Source organism: Hyperolius riggenbachi, chromosome 3 (assembly GCF_040937935.1).
Source record: "Hyperolius riggenbachi isolate aHypRig1 chromosome 3, aHypRig1.pri, whole genome shotgun sequence".
NCBI lineage: Eukaryota > Metazoa > Chordata > Amphibia > Anura > Hyperoliidae > Hyperolius > Hyperolius riggenbachi.
The window spans coordinates 472,199,658-472,223,290 of record NC_090648.1 but is presented as its reverse complement, the minus strand read 5'-3'; the positions used below and the strand labels follow the sequence as shown (position 1 = coordinate 472,223,290).

The 23,633-nt window shown below is 45.1% G+C and overlaps 1 protein-coding gene and 1 long non-coding RNA gene across 3 annotated transcripts in view; one reads left to right on the top strand and one right to left on the bottom strand.

Moving 5' to 3' along the window:
• Window positions 1-23,633, bottom strand: part of LOC137564305 (solute carrier organic anion transporter family member 1B3-like) — a 74,219-nt gene that overhangs the window by 14,778 nt on the left and 35,808 nt on the right. Inside the window, exons 9-12 of the mRNA XM_068278033.1 lie at window positions 18,760-18,924; window positions 18,083-18,278; window positions 12,436-12,601; window positions 1,750-1,934 (exon numbers count right to left, since the gene is read on the bottom strand). Coding sequence (XP_068134134.1) covers window positions 1,750-1,934; window positions 12,436-12,601; window positions 18,083-18,278; window positions 18,760-18,924 — 712 coding nt within the window. The remainder of the gene's footprint in view (window positions 1-1,749; window positions 1,935-12,435; window positions 12,602-18,082; window positions 18,279-18,759; window positions 18,925-23,633) is intronic.
• LOC137564308 (uncharacterized) overlaps window positions 1-23,633 on the top strand; it is a 205,368-nt gene that overhangs the window by 160,558 nt on the left and 21,177 nt on the right. The gene's annotated exons all lie outside the window — the stretch shown is intronic.

The following is a 23,633-nucleotide window of genomic DNA, read 5'->3' as shown; positions in this document are numbered from 1 at the left end:
ATTTTTGTTGCATGCTGTCCGATCTTCCTACTGCATGAAAATTGGACGCATGATGATGTAACAACAACCAAAGGGGCCACTCTGCAAAATTGTCATGGGGCCCCCTGGGATCTAAATGCCTCCCCGCTTTACCATACACAATATATGTCAAATCTGGCCCTCAGAGCTATTAAATTTGGCCCCCAAGTGGTTTCCCTACTTTGCATTATGTTTGGCCCACTCTAGACCACCAGGGAAGCTATATTGGAAGTGAAGTCCTAGAACACCAGGAAAGTCATATGTGGGAGTTAGGGGGAAAGCACTGTATAGGCAACTGTATAGGGGAGGGAGGACCACTAGACACCAGGGAACTGTATAGGGGAGGGAGGACCACTAGACACCAGGGAACTGTATAGGGGGAGGGAGGACCACTAGACACCAGGGAACTGTATTGGGGGAGGGAGGACCACTAGACACCAGGGAACTTTATAAGGGAAGAAGGTGGCCAGTAGACATTGAGGTTGGCCCATGACTTGATTCCAGTGTTCAATTCCGGCTCACTTTGTATTTGAGTTTGACACCCCTGCCATACACCATTACAAAGTAGCGCCAGTAAGGAGCAGAGTAATAGTTACCTGCTTTCAGCACCGTGGGTCTGCTCCATGCATCACAGCTGCATACTCTCTGTTGCCATTATCTGGCTCTCGATCATGTGACTTGCAACAGTCATAGGATCTTATATTTCTATGAACACACAAGTTCCTGTGCTGCGTGTCCTCCTGCCTTCCTCACTGTGCCACCTCTTCTTCTACTGGATCCACCTCTTGTGTGCCCGTGTCCCCCTCGTACCTTTAATGTCCTCCTAGTGTCCCCCTCTGTACCTGTGTCCTCCTCTATCCCATTCTCCATGTGTCCCCCAATGTCCTCCTGGTTTTCAATGTCCCCCTGCATCCTTGTGTTTCCCCCAGCTCCATGCTAATGTGTCCCCAATCTTCCGCCTATGGGGAAGATCATGAGTAGCAGCGAGTGCCCAATGATGGAGCCATGGTCCAAGACCATCGGCTCCAGTACAAACACAAGTTGCCATACGTTTTTCTGTTACTGCTGCTAGGGCTTACATTTGGGGTAAGGCCAGTGGCGTAGCTATGGAGCTATGGACCCTGGTGCAAGTTTTTGATTGGGTCCCCCCCAAGCACTCTATACGTAACAATTGATACGGCGTAACAAAACCTGCCAAGGTCATCTACTGTATTAGAGGTGCAAGAAGGGGATGGGGAACAGTTTTTAATTATTACTACTATTTAAAGCATCTATAGAAGTGACTATTACCACCACAGGACCAATAAACAGCTTATACTGTGGTTTAGGAAGGGGCCCCTCTGGCCCAAGGGCCCCGATGCGGTAGCTACCTCTGCAACCCCATTTGCTACGCCACTGGGTAGGGCTTATATTTCAAGTATGCTCGAAATTCCTTCTACTTTCAGGGGATGTCTTAATTTCTTAATTTCAGGGAAAGAGGGTAGTAGAGAGGGCATGGCTGGGATGCATGGAGGAGACCCTTAGTGCTGGAGCAGGAAAATCTGACACTGCTCCATGTGCCGCTCTGCATGCAGGTGGGGAGTGGGAGGAGCGACCCCTCCCACAATCACAGTTGATAGTTACGCCTCTGCGTGATACTGCAGTATTTTGTAAATATTGACAGATCCCTTCTGTGTAGATAGAACCTTTATACAGTAAAGTCAAAGCCAGTAATGAAACCTGCAGACTCACCAGAGGACAATGACATAGGCTGCAGATCCTCCTAGTGCAAACACAAACGTTGAGAAGACCTGTAGGATGACGTAATATAAAAACATCCTTGAGCAGCTGTCCCCACGAGGACACGTCCCCAGCTTTACAGAGGAATTCATAGAGGCAAAGCCCATTGCTTCAATACAGGAGCAATTGTGATGGACCTGGAAGAAGAAAAAACAGAAATATTGACTACAAGGCCTGGCCAGAATTTACAGCAGAAAATACACCAGAATGAACAACTGATGCGTGATGAAGGAAGATGCGTGAAGATGTAATACATAGCTCCCAACAGTGCTGCTCGGATACCCCTTTTCAAAATCCGAATTGAATTCAGATCCGGATACTCAGATATCCGGATCCGAATCGGATATCCAAATCCGAACTTTTTGCTACCCGAGTGGAATCGGATATCTGAACCCAATACCTGGGATATCCGGTTGGATTTGGATATCCAGATAGAAAACCGGAAGTGGCCTTTAAATTGCTTCCGAAATCTCTCTCTCTCTCTCTCTCTCTCTCTCTCTCTCTCTCTCTTTCTCTCTCTCTCTTTCTCTCTCTCTCTCTCTCTCTCTCTCTCTCTCCCTCTCTCCCCCTCTCTCTCTCTCCCTTTCTCTCTCTCTCTCTCTCTCTCTCTCACTCCCTCTCTCTCTCTCTCTCTCTCCCTCCCCCTCTCTCTCTCCCCCTCTCTCTCTCCCCCTCCCCCTCTCTCTCCCTCCCCCTCTCTCTCTCTCCCCCCTCTCTCTCTCTCCTTCTCTCACTCTCTCTCTCTCTCCCTCCCTCTCTCTCTCTCTCTCCCTTCCCCCCCTCTCTCTCTCTCCCCCTCCCCCTCTCTCTCCCTCCCCCTCTCTCTCTCTCCCCCCTCTCTCTCTCTCTCCCCCTCTCTCCCTCCCTCCCTCCTGAATTCTGACCTGAAAACCTTCTGCTCGGATATCAGAACTAAGTATCCAACCAAATATCCGGATTTCAGATAGATATCCGAGTTAACTCGGATAATGCTATTCGGATTTTAACAGATATCTGGAATCTGAATCCGGGTTCGGATAGCTGAAAAAGTTCGGATTATCTGGGTAGTTCGGATACCCGAATATTGGATGAGCACCACTGGCTCTCAACGATCCCTTTTTCAAAGGGCCAGTCCCTCTTTAGGAACTATATTCCTCTGTCCTTCTTTCTTCCTCATTTGTCCTTCTTTCAGTACTCATGTCCATATCTATATAAATACACATTTTCACATACCACACTCAAAATGTTATTTCTATTATTTAAATTGATATATTTCTTAAATGTTAACATAAAGGAGAGCAAGATATGATAGGACCAGTGTGGTCTGAATGTTAAACCTTTGTCCTTTGCTTTTGAATTCTTTGTGGTATTAGTGACAAGGGGTGTGGCGTAGACATGATTGGGGCCGTGATTAGGGGTGTGTCTTAAAGCTCCCCTCTTTCTTATGTCAAACATTTGGGAGGTATGGTAACATGTTGTGCCACTTGCTTTATTGGTTCCTCATCCATACGCAGCAAAGCTGATTTTGTCTAAACAGTAAATGTAGGGGCCAGGCAGAAATGTATCCTCAACATCCTTGCAGCTGGATCTCCTATCATCTGATTCCTGTCTGACACTGCCTTCATTTTTGCACTTTCCCCACTTGTAGAGACTGACATATGGGAGCGTAGAGGTCCTGTATGTTAACCTCCTTGCCGGTTATCCCGAGCTCAGCTCGGGGTAACCTGCGTAGGAGGATTTGTCAGGCCCCGCTGGGCCGATTTTCAAAAAAATTTTTTCCTACACTCAGCTAGCACTTTGCTAGTTGCGTGTGGTACGCGATCACCGCCGCTACCCGCCGATTCGTCGCTACCCGCCGCGCTGCCCCCCCAGACCTCTGTGCAGCCTGGCCAATCAGTGCCAGGCAGCGCTGAGGGGTGGATCGGAATTCCCTCTGACGTCCATGACGTCGGTGACGTCATCCCGCCCCGTCGCCATGGCGACTGGGGAAGCCCAGCAGGAAATCCCGTTCTGAACGGGATTTCCTGCTTACTCTGATCGCCGGAGGCGATCGAAGTGGGTGGGGGGATGCCACTGCTTAGCGGCTATCATGTAGCGAGCCCTGGGCTCGCTACATGATTTAAAAAATAAAAAGTGCTGCGCTGCCCCCTTGCCGCGGGAATTGGACCGGCAAGGGGGTTAAGAGTTATCTGCTCAGAGTCTTTTGGCAATGCATTTCCACTTCTAATGTCTTTCCCCATTTTTTTTTCTGATTCAAGTCTAACCGTAGTAGCTCCATGCTTGTTTCAGGTGTATGATTCAGACACTACTATCCAGAAAGATGAGCAGGGCTGCCAGGCAACTGGTATTGTTTACAAGGAAAGAAGTATAGCCTCCATATACCTCTCACCTCAAATTCCTTTTAAGCGACACACACAGTTAAAAGAACACTATCACTGTTTCAAATACACGTGTTAGAAGAACATTCCTCTTAGAATAACTTGCAGCATAAAATTACTTTTCTCCTATGTTTCTGTCACTTACACTTGGCTGGGCAGATCTGATAGGCTTTGGACTAGTCCATATATTCATGGGGGGTTCTCAATATTTCCTTTTAACTTTACAAACTGTATAGATGTAGACTAGCACCATCAGGTTTCTTTTCAATATGCTCCAGGGGCGGACTGACAACTCATGGGGCACTTGGGCAATCAGAGATTATGGGGCCCCCATACCAGTGTTTCCCACCTTTCACGTTATATTTTTACAGACTAAGATATAATAATTTACTGACAACAGTAAATATTTTATATTGTGATATTTTATACTGCTAAAAAACCCTGCACGCCGAAAAATGGGTGTGGTCACGCAACAGAATGTGGGCGTGGTCATGGGTGGGGCAAAATATACATGACCTTAGCAGTGGTGTAAAAGGTCTGCCGGGGAAGTTTGAACTCTGCCATAGTGTTTCCCCCCAAAATACATGTAATCTGACAGCATTTCACCAAAAATACATGTAATTTGGCAGAGGTTCCTCCAAAATACAGATAATATGGCAGTCGTTCCCCCAAAATAGACGTTATTTGGCAGCAGCGGTTCCCCCAAATACACATAATTTGGCAGCGGCTCCCCAAAATATGGGTAATCTGGCAGCGGATCACCAAAAATGCATGTAGCAGCAGCGGTTCCCCCAAATACACATAATTTGGCAGCGGATCACCAAAAATGCATGTAGCAGCAGTGGTTCCCCCAAAATACACAGAATCTGGAAGCAGTGGTTCCCCCATTATACACAATCTGGCAGCGGTTCCCCAAAAATACACATAATCTGGCAACTGTTTCCCAAAATACACTTAATATGGCAGCAGCAGTTCCCCAGTTCCCCCAAAATTGGTGCCCCCAGTATAGGTAACTAGGTCAAAAGGTATCCCCAGTGAATTAACCAGGTCTATAGGTTTTTACAGTGCAGGTATCCAGGTCTATAGGTGTCCCCAGTATAAGTAGCCAGGTCTATAGGTGTTCCCAGAATAGATAACCAGGTCTATAGATGTCCCCAGTTAAGATAGCCAGGTCTATAGGTGTCCCCAGAATAGGTAGCCAGGACTATAGGTGTCCCCAGAATAGGTAGCCAGGTCTATGGGTGTCCCCGGTATAGGTAGCCAGGTCTACAGGTGTTTCCAGAATAGGTAGCCAGGCCTATAGGTGTCCCCAGTACAGATAGCCAGGTCTATAGGTGTCTCCTGTATAGATAGCCAGGTCTTTAGGTGTCCCCAGTATATTTAGCCAGGTGTATAGGTGTTCCCAGTATAGCCAGGTCTATAGGTGTCCCCAGTATATGTAGCCAGGTGGATAGGTGTCCCTAATATATGTAGCCAGGTCTATAGGTATCCTCAGTATATGTATCCAGCTGTATAGGTGTTCCCACTATATGCAGCCAGGTGTATACTGTAGGGCTCCCCAGTATAGCCAGGTCTATAGGTGCCCTCAGTATATGTAGCTAGGTCTATAGGTGCCCCCAGTATATGTAGCCAGTTGTATAGGTCTTCCCAGTATAGCCAGGTCTATATGTAGCTAGGTCTATAAGTGCCCCCAGTATATGTAGCTAGGTCTATAGGTGTCCCCAGGAGGGGAGGCAGCCAGTGAAAGAGGGTGATGGGCAAAGTGGCGGAGAAGGGGGGAAGTCTTCCCCCCCCCTTCCCTCACCTTGGGGCCCCCCTTCCTGGCTCTCCCCTCCGGAATGTGTAAGTGTCGCACAGCGGGCGAGGACTTACCACTGTACAGCCACCAGAGGGAGCGCTGATCTGTGTGCCGCTAGTCTGGTCTACTCAAGACCAGACTAGCGGCACACAGATCAGCGCCTCCTTAAGTGGCTGTAACAGCGGTAAGTCCCCGCCCGCTGTCAGCCGCTGTGCGACATACACATTCCGGAGGGGAGAGCCAGGAAAGGGGCCCCAAGGTGAGGGAAGGGGGGGGAGACTTCCCCCCTTCTCCGTTGCTATCGCCCTCTTTCACTGGCTGCCTCCCCTCCTGCTCAGGGTTCTCTGCCGGACGCGCCCCCCCCCCCCCCCTCCCCTGACCACGGGCCTTCTGTCCGTGCCCGAGTGCCTGAATGGTCAGTCCGCCCCTGATATGCTCTTTTATTATATCAAAGGTAACAACCAACCATCAGTGTGACGTTTCGAAGTGACAAGCTTCTTTTTCAAGCTAAGCTACATGAAGAATAAATGTCAATGTAACTCACAGACTTTATATGGTAGCCCCTTACACACTCCTAGGAGTTCTGGTTCACTATGAGCTTGCTGGGTAATCTGTAAGACTTTATACAATGAAGACAATACAGGAACTAACTGGCCAGTCGCTAGGCTGCTACACCAATGACAAAGACCCGTGCCTTGCTGGACCTGACTGGAGAACTTCTAAGGGTAGGTCATGACAGGTTGGACCGACATTGCCACATTCCACTCACACAGTCATGAGCAGGCGCAGGAGGGCCCAGAAACCACAGGGAGCCCCATGGGGGGAGAAGTTTATTTTCTCTGTCCTGAGAGACTGATAACTAAGGGCACGGGGTGAAGAAACTTTCTGCTCTCTTCACAATTGTTCTAATGACTGCATCTGCTCAGCCACTGATAAGGAATCATACAAAGTTTTGCAGACAAAAATTTGTAGAAGTCCCTATTTAGTGTGCAGCAGGCTCTTGAGTACAGCCTCTAGCCCCCAACCTCTCTACCCCTCCCCAAGTGCTCTGTACTGTAGCGATGCTGGAGGAGTCTGCAGAGCCAGTTCTGCTCCATCAGAGATGGACAGAGTGAGCGTAATAAGCCAAGGACTGGGAGCACACTCATCTGTCAGTTTTCTGTATGCATTTTCTGCACACCATGGGCTTGATTTACTAAAACAAATAGCATGCCTTATCAGAGTTAACACACCTTATCAGAGATAACATGCCTTATCTGAGTTAAAACACCTTATCAAAGTTAACACGCCTTATCATAGTAGCACAGCGAACCCGCAGGGGCTCAGGGCAGGATGAGTGGAGCTCTTGTCATTGCCAATTAGCAGGCATAAGTTCGTAGCGCTCGCTATGCTACTCTGATAAGGCGTGTTAACTTTGATAAGGGGTGTTATCTCTGATAAGGTGTTTTAACTCAGACAAGCCATGCTATTTGTCTTAATGAATCAAGCCCCTTATCAGAGATAACACGCCTTATCAAAGTTAACATACCTTATCAGAGTAGCATAGCGAGCGTTACAAACGTATGCCTGCTAAATGGCAAAGACGAGAGCTCCACTTGTCCTGCCCTGAGCCATGCGGGTTCGTAGCTCTTGCTATGCTACTCTGATAATGCGTGTTAACTTTGATAAGGCGTGTTAACTCAGATAAGGCATGTTATTTGTCTTAGTGAATCAAGCCCCATGTGTGTTTGTATTTGTGAAAACATGCACGTTTTATCACAAAAGCTAATGTGATTGATAGAGAAAATCCGTGCAGAGCTTAGATGTTGTCTGTTTTTATCTGCATGGGGAAAACACATTCAAGTGTGCACTAGCCAATTGAATAACATTGGTTCTCAGTTTACCTGTGCAGAAAGCGAGGGGGCCCCATTGAAAGTTTTGCAGGGGGGCCCAGCGATTTCTATGTACGCCCCTGCCTATCACCCTGTCTTATGACTATAGTATCCAGGAAGCTGATCTGTTGCATAGAACTATGTAATTTCAGTTTGATGTTAGTACATCGGACCTAACCTCAAAGGCATCAAGGGTCGAATGTGGCAATGCCCATACAAAAAGAAACATAATCAATATATCTACACCATTGAAGGGCATATTTTTGAAACAATTGATTTGTGTAAACATCTCCTAAAAATCTCATAAACATCCATATAGATGTTTGCGTAGAATGGAGCCATATTCAACCCCATCGCCATCCCCCTCATTTGCATATAGAACTGATCTTCAATTTGAAAATAGTTACTTATAAGTATCACCTCAAGCAATGTGGATACAAAGCTGATCTGTGCAGAGGGAAATCTAACTGCCTCTATACCCCCATTGTATGGGATGGAGGTATAGAGGTTCTCCATGTCTAAAATGATGAGGAGGCAGTCCCCTACAAGTGGATGCATATTCTGGATGACATTAAGGAACATGAGAGTGTGCCACAGAGAAGATTTCTGCGAGATCACAGATGGTCTTAGAAGTCTGTCAAAATATTTAGCTAGAGGGGAAAGTACCGAGCCCACGCCGTCCATGATGGGATGGCCAGGTGGACTGCCCATTCTTTTCTGGATTTTAGGACATATGTATAGCACAGGCGTGATAGGATAGGGTTGAATTAGGCAAGTTGCCAGTTTATCATCAATCACACCTTCAGTCAAAGCTGAACACTCAATATGCAATATTCTCGCTTGTACATCTCTTAAGGTTCTCCATCCAATGGCAAATAGGTTGATTGATCAGACAAAAATCTCGAGATTTCAGAACTGATCGTAGAAGTTCCCCATCATGTCCGGCAGGGTGCAGACCTTCATCATTGGTGTAATGGCTAGCAGCTTAGTGATTGGCCAGTTCCTGAATTGTCTGTACTATATAAAGTCTGTGAGTTACATACATAAAAGTATGTCTGTTGTGCTGACAAATTGACCTTGGCACATCACTTAGCAGAGACGCAAGAGGAGTGCTCCACCACACCGTCTAAGTTTAATCTTTGCAAAAGCGCTCCCTGGAAACCATCTCTAAAAGATGCCACCTCCTTATTCGCTTGCACACTTGCTATCGCGCGTGTTCTCGTCGCCACCCATTATTACACTGATCCAGTGTTCTCCCCAGAATTTTTTTTCCAGCTGGGTTTCATGAAAAAGTAGCCAGGTGGGGAATGACTGGAGAATGCATAGGAGGAGGATGATGTGTTGAGCCAATGACCAGGGGCGTAACTAGAAATCACTGGGCCCCCTGCGAAACTTTGGATGGGGCCCCCCTACCCGCTTTCTGTACAGGTAAACTGAGAACCAATGTTATTCAGTTGGCAAGTGCACACTTGAATGTGTTTTCCACATGCAGATAAAAACAGACAGCAGTGAAGCACTGCAGGCATTTTCTCTATCAATTACATTCGCTTCTGTGATAAAACGTGCATGTTTTCACACATACTGACACACATGGTGTGCAGAAAATACATAAATAAAACCAACAGACAAGTGTGCTCCCAGCCTTAGCTTATTACACTCACTCTGTCCATCTCCGATGGAGCAGAACTGCCTCTCCTCCAAATAGCAAAAGTATACCTACATACATTTAATTAAATAAAAAATTAAATAAATCCCCCATTCATTAACCCTCCTCCCCCCATAGTCACCAAATGACATTTAAAAAAAATACATAAATAGTTATCTTAGGGACTCAACCATTTAATATGTTTGTCATTAGGGTATATTTTTTGCAAACAAGGGCTTGTAGTTAGTGATATGATTTAAACAAACAACATCACTAAACACTAAAACACACACACACCTTTATTTCCAAATAAAATATTGTCACCATACAATGGCTATCATTCATAAAGGTGTGTTTGGTAAAAAAAAATCTGGGCGGGAAAATACTGCATTCGGTATTTTAGACTTCTGTGTGCTCATTCATAAAAATGTTTACAGTTGCGATAGCAGTGCAGTGATTTTACGATCTAGGCTTGCGGTAGGCTGGCGGTAGGCTGGTGTAACATAAGAAGCTGCCTCAGTTGATACATTTTCTCCGTGCAGAGACAGCCTAAAGCTGGCCACTAATGATAAAATCTTTTTCATCCAATCTTACCATTTCTATGTAATATAAGGTAACTGCCTAAATTATGCAATCAATATATTTACTCAGTTTACCCTTCCACTACATAGATTTGGTAAAATTGGATGAAAAGGATTGTATCGTTAGTGCCCACCTTAAAAGAGGCAGCCCCAGCTTCCCTTTAGATGTGCGTTTTTTTTAATTGCCTCTGTTTGCCCTGAATTTTCGCTGAATCTGTCCATTAGTCTTTCTAAATAATCTATTTAATTGCCACAGCTTAGAAGAATTTCAAGAAATGTTACACATGCAGGCTTTGTGATGGGAAATATATCTGAAAACAGGTACCCAAGAGGTTAAAAAACACAGCCTGGGTATTATGCTTTTTTTGTTCTGCTGCTGCCTGGGACGTCTGTCTCCATTAACTTAGCTGTTATCCGCATGCTTATTTCCTGAACCAAGGGAGTGGTATTCTCCGTCCTGATACCGACTGCTCTAATCTTTATGAATTGACATTTAGTGACATGTGTTGAGATAATCACAGCACAAGGCGGTAATCTATCGTTCTGCTCGGGAATGTCAGCTTTTCATGCGGTAACAGCTTTTATGAATGGACATTTTGCTAAGTGGTCAATAAAGTCAGCTTTTTTCAGTATTACCGCATGCGGGAATGCTTTATGAATGATAGCCATTGTATTAAAATATAACTTTCATTGAGTCATTAGAATTATGGCTCAACCACACAAAAGTAATATAAGATGTAGGCTCAAAAAACAAAGTGTCATGGGTATGCACGTTTATAAATGTTGTAATCAGTTCATCAATCTGTGTCACTTGTGGTGTGTTTAACACCTAGACTATTTCATAGCAACAATATATGTTATATATAACCCATAGACTGGTCAGGGACTTGTGAGGTAAGCATAAGATGAGAGTGAAATCGTGTGGGTAGATGCGACCGTGAGATATTCACTCACAAATCGCCCCACATACAAGTACAGGAAACGTGACTCCACTTCCTTCGCCTCCTCAAAAGGGTTTCCACTTTATGAGACACTGCTAACAGATACTAGTGAGGAAGTGATTCACCCCACAACGTACACACAAACAACCCTACTTGTTTCACCCAAAAAGGGCTTCATCAGGGGTACACTTTATTTACAGGGCTGGATTTGTACTCTGCCCAAGGCCACTGTTAGCAGCTGCCCCTTTTCAGTATAGGTAGCCTCCCCCCCTCCAGCATAGGTAGATAGATGACCCCCCCCCCCCACTCCAGTATAGGTAACCCATTGACCCTTCCCTCTAGTATAAGCTACCAGACGACCTTCTCTCCCCACACCTCCAGTATAGGTAGCCAGATAACCCCCCTCCTCCAGCCTGATGAACCTCCTTCCCTTAGTAAAGGTAGCCTGATGACCACTTCCCCCTTCCGTCAGTATAAGAATCCAGATAACCCTCCACACTTCCTTATAGTTAGCCTGATGACCCCAACCCATCAGGTGACCCTCCCCCCAGTATAGACTGCCGCCCAACAACCCTTGATCATATGGTGCCCTAGGCCATGGCCTATGTGGCCTTGGCTTAAATCCGGCCCTGTGTATTTACAGTGTAAAGTGTGAAACACAAAATAAACATAAGAAAAACAAATGTAAAAGCTGTGAGCTAATAGCCCAAGTCAGAGCTGACATGTAGGGTAGTGAGACAAAGGAAAAAGTTGCGTTTTACTTATAGTCGGTTAGGTCCCTCTGTCTTCTCCCTGTCCCCTCCGTAGTTCAGCTGTCACACCCATTACAGTATGTGATTGGTTTAGTTGCGAACTACTGCACATGTGCAGTCCTAGGCAAGAGTTTCTTCAATCCCTCTCCAATCCGTGAGAGTGTTCTGCACATGCACAGATAGTTACAGAGCAACGGAGAGGATCGGGAGGCCACCGAGAGACCTTACAGACTATGGGAGGCTGAAAGAAGCCCCAGGTAAGTAAAATGCAACTTTTTCCTTTGTCTCAGGTTTACTTACATTTTTTTTTGTTACCACACCTAGATCTGTCACATTCATATAACAATATAATGCTAGGTACACACCATAAGCTTTTTCGGCAGATAGATGGTTCAATAGATAAATTCTGACATGTCCGATATTATTTCCAATAGTTTTTCTGGTCGATTTCTCATAGAAGTGAATGGAAATTGATTAGAAAAGATAAGAGAATCAAGCCAAGAATCGATCGGATGGAAAATCGACTGGAAAAATGCATTGTGTGTACCTAGCATAAAACATTTTCACAAACCTTCAAGCACCACTGTACAGAAGATATAGCGAGTTTTAATAATTGCCTGATAGAGGAGAAATTCCAGCTCTTGACCTGACCATGCAAAGGGTTATGGGAATTGGCTATATTCCTTGTCTTACCATATTCTTTCCTGCTCCTGTAGAAGATGCGCAGCCTGCCAAGCATGCCGACATATAGGTGATTCCATTCTCTCCACACACCGGATCCCACTGGTTGGTGGAACATTGGCAATGTGAGTTGCAGGAGGAGAAGAAGTTACCTTCATGAAATGCCTGTACTTTACTCCTGAAATGAAAGGGGGAAGCAGGATGTTACATACCAATACAGATTACCAATCATTGGCCAATCAAAATTGGTTGCGTGGATACACCCATACACATATTCAGTTAATTAGGCATGTATTCATAGTACTTCCTCCTACAATTATATATTGTACATTATCTAAGCTGTACAGGATGGATGGGCAGGTATCTTGCTGAAATTTAGTGTAAATTTTCACAATTGCTCCCATACGTAATTATCATTTGTAATTTCAATTGATTTTGTGTAATCATTTGTTATTTCACGTAATTTTTACATAATTTTTGCGTAATTTCATGTTGACCTAGCCACTTAACGACCGCCTAACACCGATAGGCAGCGGCTGGTCGTTAGTGGTTTTACATGGAAACGGCCGCTCGTTCGAGCAGCCTTTCCATGTCAGTTCACGGAGGGTGTCTCCATGAACAGTCTGCGAGCCGCCGATCGCGGCTCGCAGGCTACATGTAAATACGCGGGAAAGAAATCCCTGCTGTTTACATCACACGGCGCTGCTGCGCCGGGGATCACCGCATTCTGATAGGCTGAAGCCTGTCAGAGACGACGCAGGACGGCGCCCAGGGGACGGAGGGGAGGGAAACAGAGGGAGGGCGGAAAACGCTGCGGAGGGGGGCTTTGGTGAGCCCCCCGCTAACCACAACTAGCCGGCGGCGATCAGACCCCCCAGCAGGACATCCCCCTAGTGGGGAAAAAAGGGGGGAAGTCTGGTCGCCCTGGCTGGAACAGGATCTGTGCTGTGGGCTGGAGAGCCCACGCAGCACAGAGCCTTCATAATTGGCCCGGTCCTTAAGTGGTTAACGGTGAATAGCAAAGCTCCCAAACATACTATTGTCACCAAAATGCTACATATGTTAAGGAAAGAAGTGGGTACATGTCAAACATTTTTTTCAAAAAGACCTTGTAGTTTTTGAGAAAATCATTTTTAAAAATGCAAAGGAAAAATGTTTTTTAAACTTAAACTTTTTTTGGGACTTGTACCCACTATTCTCCTTAACACATGTAGTAATTCTGGTGGCAATAGTATGTATGGGGGCTTTGCTATGAGCCGCTAAAGTCGGCACAAAATGACACAAAAATGATGTGAAGTTATAAATGATTACAATTGCAGACGAAATTAATTGTAAAATTTCCTTAAATTTTGCATTACAATGTTGCAAAGTAATTGCGAATTTCGATGCGAAATTACATTTATGCGAAATTTGTGCTCATAACTACAGAGAACGCGGGGAAATCTCCTTTTCACATTGACATTTTCAACTGGTGAAAAATTTTCGCAAAAATAGAATGGATTTTTCACTAGATATGTATTTTCATGAAAATAAGAACTTTCTTTAAAGAGACTCTAAAAGGCACTTAAAAAAAGGTTATTTTTTACCTTTTATTTATGTTAGGCATGTTTGCCCCTGTTAAAATGCCGCTACCCCGCGGCAGAACGATAATTTTTTACCCCCCAAATCCCCTGTGCAAAATCCACGACTTTCTTGGTCATGGATTTCGCTGCCCAGGGAGGCAGAGCTTTCGGCTGCAGCTCTGCCTCCATGCGCGTCAATCAGCGCGTATCTCCGCCTCTCCCCCGCCCCTCTCAGTGAAGGAAGACAGAGGGGCGGGGAGAGGCGGCGATCAGCGCTGATGGACGTAAGTAGCGGCAGAGCTGCAGCCAAAAGCTCTGCCTCTACAGGAAGCGCTCCCCGCAATGTGCCCCAGGGGATTCGGGGGGGTAAAAAACCCTAGTTCTGCCGCGGGATAGCAGCGTTTTAACAGGGGCAAACATGCCTAACATAAATAAAAGGTAAAAGCAGTTTTTAAATTGGCTTCAGAGTTTCTTTAAAAGTTGCGCTTTTATGCACACTGACGTCAGTGCAAATGTGTTTTCACATGCCCATATATTTTTGGGAGTGTTCTCATCCATGCGTAAATATGACACTTTCACAAAAATAATGGCGAAAATAAAATGGCCATATTCGCTCATCACTATAGAGGACCTGCCTAAGAATATTTTTCCAAACTGAACAGTTAATCATAATTGCTTCAATTCACTAAGCATTACCACATTTGTTAATGAAAATAGCTGATTTTACCAATCAACCAGTCAAATGTCAATTCACTAGGGCTGTTACCGCATGGAAAAGTAAAATTTTCGACTAGTGAGGTAAATTACTGACTTGTGCGGTAAACATCTCAACAAGTGTCAATTCACTAAGAATAGAGCATTCTGGAAAACAAGTGAGATGTTCTGTGTTTTAAAGAGACTCTGTAACAAAATTTTGAGCCTTATTTCTTCTATCCTATAAGTTCCTATTACTGTTGTAATGTGGTCTGTCTTACTGCAGCCTTTCCTAGTTTCACTGTCTCTGTAATAAATCTTATCTCCTTTCATCTGTCGTCTGTCGAGCTCAGGCTGGAATGTGTGGAATGTGCAGCACTGCTTGTCATTGGCAGAAGCTATACACACCCTCTCCAAGCATACTGCCAGGCAGGACATCAGAAAGTAAAAAAAAAAATATATGATGCAGAAGTAGGGTACATCCAGAGAGGCCCCACAATGTTCTTAAAAAATCTCAGTCTGCAGCAATGTTCTCATGACTTGATGTACAAAGTTACAGGCAAAGCAATCACAGGTTGAAAAAAACTTGTAGACTGCCACTATTCAGCTAGACTTTTGAAGACATTCCTTATGCTGGGTACACACTATGAGATTTTATGGTCGATTTACTGTCAGATCGATTATTTCCAACATGTCCAATTTGCTTTCCGATCGATTTCCGGGCATTTTCCGATAGGTTTCCTATTAATGTTAACGGAAATCGATCGGAAAGCAAATCGGACATGTTGGAAATAAATCTGACAGTAAATCGACCATAAAATCTCATAGTGTGTACCCAGCATTAGATTCACACACAGGCTAGTGACCTTATGGTCTCTGATTAAAGACACAGTGATGAGGGTAAGAGCAATCTGTATTACATGCCTGGAGATCAGAGTGATTGGATTTGCCTGGAATCAACAGGAAATATCGACAAATGTATGGGGACCTTCATCAAAATAAACACCAGGAACTATTATAAACTGTTAATTTGATTTATGGCGGTATACTAAAATAAAATAAAATCTTAAAAACAAGTACAGGGCAGGGGTATATAGGTCAGTGCTGATTAGTAGTCAGATACATGTAGGTATTGCAGGGCTCAATGGCTCAGTCAGTTCAAAGAAAAACAATTGTTCTCAATCTGAGGTCTGGAACCCACTACAAATCGCAAATGAAGAGGAGAAACAGGAGCGCCTCTCTGGTGCATTAACGTTTAATTAGAGAAATAAGCGCATTAAAATTACACTTACAGTAAAGCGAGAGAGCTAGGAGAGGAGCTGACGGCAGGCTTTGAGACACGCTATATCTGTCCTCACACACTGTAAGTGTAATTTTAATGCGCTTATTTCTCTAATTAAACGTTAATGCACCAGAGAGGGGCTCCTGTTTCTTCTCTTCACTTGCACAGATTGCTGGAGCCACCCAGCGCTTGAAGCAGCACCTGGGAGCATCTTCACTGCCATCAAGTGTTACAGCAGCGCAGGAACACACTTTTTTCTTTTACAAATCGCAAATGCCTGGCTCAGTCGCTAGCATTTTTAATTAAAGAGACACTGAAGCGAGAATAATTCTCGCTTCAGAGCTCATAGTTAGCAGGGGCACGTGTGCCCCTGCTAAAACGCCGCTATCCCACGGCTAAACGGGGGTCCCTTCACCCCCAACCCAAACCCCCCCCGCAAAATCAACGACCAAATTGGTCGTAGATTTTGCTGCTCCTAGAGGCAGGGCTAATGGCTGCAGCCCTGCCTCTAGTCGCATTTATCAGCGGCACATCGCCGCCCCTCCCCCGCCCCTCTCAGTGAAGGAAGACTGAGAGGGGCGGGGGAGAGGCGGAGATACGCGCTGACAGACGCGCGAAGGGGCAGGGCTGCAGCGGTTAGCCCTGCCTCAACCAGGAAGAGATCCCCGGCTGCAAGGAGGGGATTTGTGAGGTAAGGGACCCCCGTTTAGCGGCGCGATATCGGCGGTTTAGCAGGGGCACACATGCCCCTGATAACTATGAGCTCTGAAGCGAGATTTATTCTCGCTTCAGAGTCTCTTTAATGTTTGTAAGCCATTTCATAAGCCTTTTCTGGTGATTTTGGTAGCGATTTTAAAAAGTGTAAGCTTTTTGCCAGTGGTTGTGATAGCGATTTGCGATTTTAATTCTGATTGGTCCTTTCAAATTATTATCTTTTTTTGCAGTTTGCGGTATTGTAAAATCGCACACAAATTGCTGTATGTAGCGATACATGAGTGATTTGCCAGCACTTCAATACTTTACATTGCTGCATGTCCTGCAATTGCAATTTTGCTAATCGCAATCACTTCTGTGGAATTTGTTACATTTAAATTGGCAGAGCATTTAGGGAAATTGCTAGCGATTTAATGTGCTCCCTAAACACTCAAAAAAGCACTCTAGTGGGTTACAGCCCTAAAGGTGGCCATACATGGTACAATTTTTCATTTTTAGATAATTTAGTTCGATTATTCCACTAGATCGAATATAAAGATTTTTCCAGCATGTCCGATCAGATTTTTCTCAAAAAAACGGGATAATCGTTCGAATTTCTTGATCGAAAAAAAAATATTTTAGACTTTCATTCGATTCGATCATTGAGATCGAATAAACGGGAAAATCAAACGTTTTTATTGTATCGTGTATGGCCACCTTAATTGAACTTGCTATGTCATGCTAATTTATTTTTTTAGAAGCTTTGGTTACTAAACTGCTGTACATGTGTAAACATCCTGGGATATCCTTTGGATTAAAATCGGGAGCTGCATGAAGTTTGCATAAGTATTGAAACTGTCAATGTTTCTGATTTTCTGTAACTTTGAGTCACTCTCCTTATCCCCCACACACTGGGCAGGAATGATGAGGAGCAGACACAATGGCCCGCTGAACACCAATGAGGGCCAGGTGCGGTGACTGCACTTTGGTTGAGAGGATGATACGCAGCATGTTGGGGTATTTTTTGTATCTATAATGCCCACTGACACCAATGATGATACGTGGGGGCAATTGTTAAAGGTTATATGTGGGATGATTGCTGGGTGTCATTTGTGGAATTATTATTACATTTCAAATGTGGGGGGTGGGGGAAGGCATCCTCACAATGTTTGCCTCAGGCAGCAACAAGTCTAGAATCCTGCTTACTCCACAGCTGGTTAGATGCCTACTTTTTACCAAACAGGTCTTAGTGAATTGAAGCCATATTTTTCGGTAAATTACCAAAAACTATTACCGCAGGCATGAAAATCTTAGTGAATTGTTGTGTACAGAGTATTACCTACTATTTTTCACCTAACAGGTCTTAGTGAATTTAAGCCATAGCTGCAATAAGTCATTCAAATGAATACAATGAAAATGATCAGCTTGCCCGTTGTAGGTGATGGTGATTCCGGCCACGTCATTATTCTCACAGCCAATGATGAATACCACCATGGACAGGAGAAAGGCTGTGAATGATGTGATGAATGACATTTTAGACGCTGACAGTAAACCAAATTTATATCTCTTCATGATGAACCCTCCGAGGAACATGCCAAGAGCCGCCGCCGGTAAGGTGGTCACACCTGTAGGGGACAAGAGCTAATTGTTATGGCCAGGCCCCCATTTACAACACAGGAGCCTATAGGCTTATATGTCCTGGCACCCTACACTTCACCCTCCATACACCTACAAACCCCTGCCGCACCCCAAGCATCCTGGCTGGCCCAGCTGTCACTTCTCCCTTAGTTCCCTTTCCCGGCATAGGCCCCTTAGTATTAGGTAGCTGGAGCTATCCTCAGTATTAAGTAGCTAGAGGTGCCCCTGACCGAAGGAAGATCTGGACATTGGAATGCTGAGACCCGGGTGAGTAACGTCTCATTTACACTCCGCTTAGGACTCTTCATAGATAAAGCGGGAGGGAGGCACTTAAGGAGGGAAGTGAGCTGCCTTATCATAATCAGGTGCCTGTAGGCACATGCCTACGGTGCCTTATGGTAAATCCAGCCCTGTATCTATGGGATGCTGTGGAGTCATGTGACTGTGCAGCTGTGCCTGCCCACCTACCGGTGATGAAGTTGGATTTAGAGATAGACTGGCCATACTGCTGCTCCATAAATTTGGGTTTGTAGGTGATGAATCCCAGGAAGCTGTTTATTTGTAGAAGTGTCATCAACAACAGTAGGAGGTACAGCGGGTTACTCATCAGTCTCTTCAGGGCCATGAGAAATCCTGAGAGAGGAGAACACCAAGGATGAAATGTAAGAAGAACATTAAAGTCTATAAAACACCTGTCAACAAACACAGAGATCTGTGAAGGCAGCCTACACACGCTGCATAGTACATATACCAGCAGATGGTGCTCATGGGCAAAGACTTGAAATTTTCTATGAATATCTGCAGAGAGCTTAACAAGGGCTGTTTATACAGAAACAAAAAAAAAACTGTATTTACTGGAACGGAATCAAACATAAAGACAGACAGTAAATGCATCCTATGTTGTGATTTTGTGAATAGGATGCCTTTATACTGTCAAACAGAACACAAATGTAGGATGAAATCACCAGACCGCAAATGCAAAGTCCTGACCTGCTGCATTTTCCCCAGGCTGATCACAAATGCCGCAAAATGGACGCAATGGAAGCCTATGGGAATGGAAGGTGTTAGTTCACACTAGGCTTCTTGCCCCATGAAAATCATTCACCTGCCCCCTGGATTTTTAGTTCCACTGCTGCCGATTGTTCCACTGGAGGGCTTTCAGGCCCAGCAGAAGCATGGGGCACCCCACTGGTTTGCAAAACAACCAATGGGAATCCTCCTGCAACAAGGAAAATTCTCATTTGTACATGGTGAAGCAATGAGAATCCTATTTGATGCTAGGTAAGATTTACATTGGGCTTTGTTTTTTTTTACAAACCAACAGAAAGCCCTATGCTTCCCAGTCTCATTGATCGAACAGGGATAGTGGAGGACGGCAAGTAGAGATTTCGCGAACCGCCGATTTTCAGTTCGCGAACTGGGTTCGCGAACTTCCGCGGAAGGTTCGGTTCGCGGAAAAGTTCGCGAACCGCAATAGACTTCAGGGGGAGGCGAACTTTGAAAAATAGAAAAAATTATGCTGGCCACAAAAGTGATGGAAAAGATGTTTCAAGGTGTCTAACACCTGAGATCTTTCAGTGACTACAAGAGGGGAATTTTTTTTCCAAAAATACCTTATAGTTTTTGAGAAAATCAATTTTAAAGTAACTCCTTCTGACCGTGGGAAAATTAAGCGCCCGCCGACTTTAGCAGTTAATAGCAAAGCCGCTTTAAAAGCTAGAAACACCAAACTTGCAGAAAATGTTAAGGAGAACAGTGGGAATAAGAGGAAAAAAATTTTTTTTTCAAAAAGACCTTATAGTTTTTGAGAAAATCAATTTTAAAGTTTCAATGAAAATTCTCCTTCTGACCGTGGGAAAATATACCCCCGACGACTTTAATGGTTAATTGCAAAGCCTCTTTAAAAGCTAGCAACACCAAAAGTACTTGGAATGTTAAGAAGAACAGTGGGAACAAGAGGAAAAGTTTTTTTTTCAAAAAGACCTTATAGTTTTTGAGAAAATCGATTTTAAAATAAAAAAAAAAAAGTCGATTCATAAAAAAAGAACCGATTCATTAAAAAGATCTGGCTCATTCAGGAGCCGTTAGTATAGCAGAGAATGCATCCTCGGAAGGACGTGAAGTTGCTGGCTCCCGCTGCTGTCTCTCCCCACCTGCCTGCACCTGTCAACCCCCACCTAGGCTGGCACCCAGTGCACCCATGGGTGCACTGGGTGCCAGCCTAGGTGGTGGTTGACAGGTGCAGGCAGGCAGGTGGGGAGAGACAGCGGGAGATAGCAGCTATGCGTCCAAAAGGACTTTTGGACGCATTCTCTGCTATGTGGGTGGGGGGCTTCCGAGATCTTCAATCAACTTAATAGAAGATCGCAACATAAGAGGATACAGTTCGTTGGATCATTTACCGAGGATATTGCCATGGGAAATTTTTTTAAAGGTACAGGTAAGTATTTCTGGTTAATTAAGAAAATTAAAGGACTTTTTTCGTGGTTGTGTTTTTATTTCCTTTAACCCTTTGTGGAAATGGGTAAGGGGTACTTTGTACCTCTATACTCATTTCCCCTGGGAGGGGGTGGGCATCTGGGGTCCCCTTCTTAAAGGGGACTCCCAGATGCCACCATCAAACCCCCCCCCCAGGGAGTCGTCGCCCCCACCTCCTCCTGGGGCACCGGAGGTGGGGAAGAGCCCCTTGTCCATCGATTGGATAAGGGCTCCGGGGGGGGGGGGGGAAGGGGAAGGCTTGACTGCCCCTCCCCCCCCCCCGGAGCCCCCCATACCATGGACCATGCGGGCTGGTATAGCTCAGGGTGCGAAGCCCCAGTCGGCCGGGGCTCCGCATTCTGGATATCCTAGCCTGCATGGGGGACAAGGGGTTACAGAGGCTCGGGAGGGGGGAACCCACGTCATTTTTTTTTCATTTATTTCCCACACTCAGCACATAAAAACAATATATATATATATATATATATATATATATATATATATATATATATATACACATATATATATTTTTAAAGGACTTAACGAGGCCACAAGTGTGAAAAAAGTTAAATACCATTTCATAATCTAGATCCATGGAGGACGCCATCTGCGCCCCCCCCGTTCATTCCGCCATGGCACCCGCAGTAATACCGGCCCCGGTCGGGTCCCGACCCCTCCAAACGGGTCGGGTTCTCATTCCCCCCTCAATATGGCCGCCACAGATTGCCGCGGCTGCGCAGTCCGCATAGATGCGATTGCGGCTGCGCAGCTCTAGGTCCTCCTCCCGATGCGTCCGATGTATGCACGCATATTGATGACGCGGCAGGAGGAGGCCCTAGAGCTGCGCAGGTGCAATCGCGTCTGTGCGGACTGCGCAGCCGCGGCAATCTGTGGCAGCCATATTGAGGAGCGAATGAGAACCCGACCTGTTCGGAGGGGTCGGGAGTCGGGACCCGACCGGGGCCGGTATTACTGCGGGAGCCATGGGGGAATGAACGGGAGGGCGCGGATGGCGTCCTCCATGGATCTGGATTATGAAAAGGTATTTAACTTTTTTCACATTTGTGGCCTCGGAAGTCCTTTAAATATTGTTTCCTGCTATCTTTTTAACATATCCTGCAAATTTGGTGTTGCTAGGATGTAAGGGGCCTTTGCTATTAACTGCTAAAGTCGGCGGGTGATGATGATAACCAACCAGAATTATAGGGGTACAAAAGTGCTAAATTCTGCCATAGGCTTCCATTAGGCTCCCTATTTCACTTTCAAAAATCTCAAATCTTTTCATAGGGCAATTGCTCAGCAGTGGCAAATTTTCTAGCATTGTAGGAACTGTTAGGGGGATCATAACTGGTGAGTTTCGGGCCCCTAGCCCGAAGAGGTCATATCCTAGGGTCACAAAAACCTGTTTATTTGGGCAATTTCAATGGTAGTGATTCTGACGTACATAAATCGCAGCCATGGCCGTTAGCAACGTCTGAATTTCACGAAATGTCTCATGCAGGTAGAAGACATATTGTTAGACTTGGATTTCAAAGATGGGGTCCCTACATCTCTGCAAACTAGAGTTACAGGGGTGCAAAAGTAGTAAAATCCCCCATAGGCTTTCATTGGGCCTCCTATTTACAGTTCCAAAATCTCACATCTTTTCAAAGGGCAATGGCTCAGCAGTACCAAATTTTCTAGCATTGTAGGAACTGTTAGGGGGATCATAACTGGTGAGTTTCGGGCCCCTAGGCCAAAGAGGTCATAGCCTAGGGTCACAAAAACCTGTTTATTTGGGCAATTTCAATGGAGGAGATCCTGGCGTACATTAATCGCAGCCATGGCCGTTAGCAACGTCTGAATTTCATGAAATGTCTCATGCAGGTAGAAGACATATTGTTAGACTTGGATTCCAAAGATGGGGTCCCTACATCTCTGCAAACCAGAGTTACAGGGCTCCAAAATTGGTAAAATCCCCCATAGGCTTTCATTGGGCCTCCTATTTACCGTTCCAAAATCTCACACCATTTCAAAGGGCAATGGCTCAGCAGTGGCAAAACTCACCAGTCATGATCCCCCTAAGAGTCCCTACAATGCTAGAAAATTTGGTACTGCTGAGCCATTGCTCTTTGAAAAGATGTGAGATTTTGGAAAGTTAAATAGGGAGCCAATGAAAGCCTATGGGGGATTTTACTACTTTTGCACCCCTGTAACTCTGGTTTGCAGAAATGTAGGGACCCCATCTTTGGAATCCAAGTCTAACAATATGTCTTCTACCTGCAAGAGACATTTCGTGAAATTCAGACGTTGCTAACGGCCATGGCTGCGATTTATGTACGTCAGCATCACTACCATTGAAATTGCCCAAATAAACAGGTTTTTGTGACCCTAGGCTATGACCTCTTCGGCCTAGGGGCCCGAAACTCACCAGTTATGATCCCCCTAACAGTTCCTACAATGCTAGAAAATTTGGTACTGCTGAGCCATTGCCCTTTGAAAAGATGTGAGATTTTGGAACTGTAAATAGGAGGCCCAATGAAAGCCTATGGGGGATTTTACTACTTTTGCACCCCTGTAACTCTGGTTTGCAGAGATTTAGGGACCCCATCTTTGGAATCCAAGTCTAACAATATGTCTTCTACCTGCATGAGACATTTCGTGAAATTCAGACGTTGCTAACGGCCATGGCTGCGATTAATGTACGCCAGGATCTCCTCCATTGAAATTGCCCAAATAAACAGGTTTTTGTGACCCTAGGCTATGACCTCTTTGGCCTAGGGGCCCGAAACTCACCAGTTATGATCACCCTAACAGTTCCTACAATGCTAGAAAATTTGGTACTGCTGAGCCATTGCCCTTTGAAAAGATGTGAGATTTTGGAA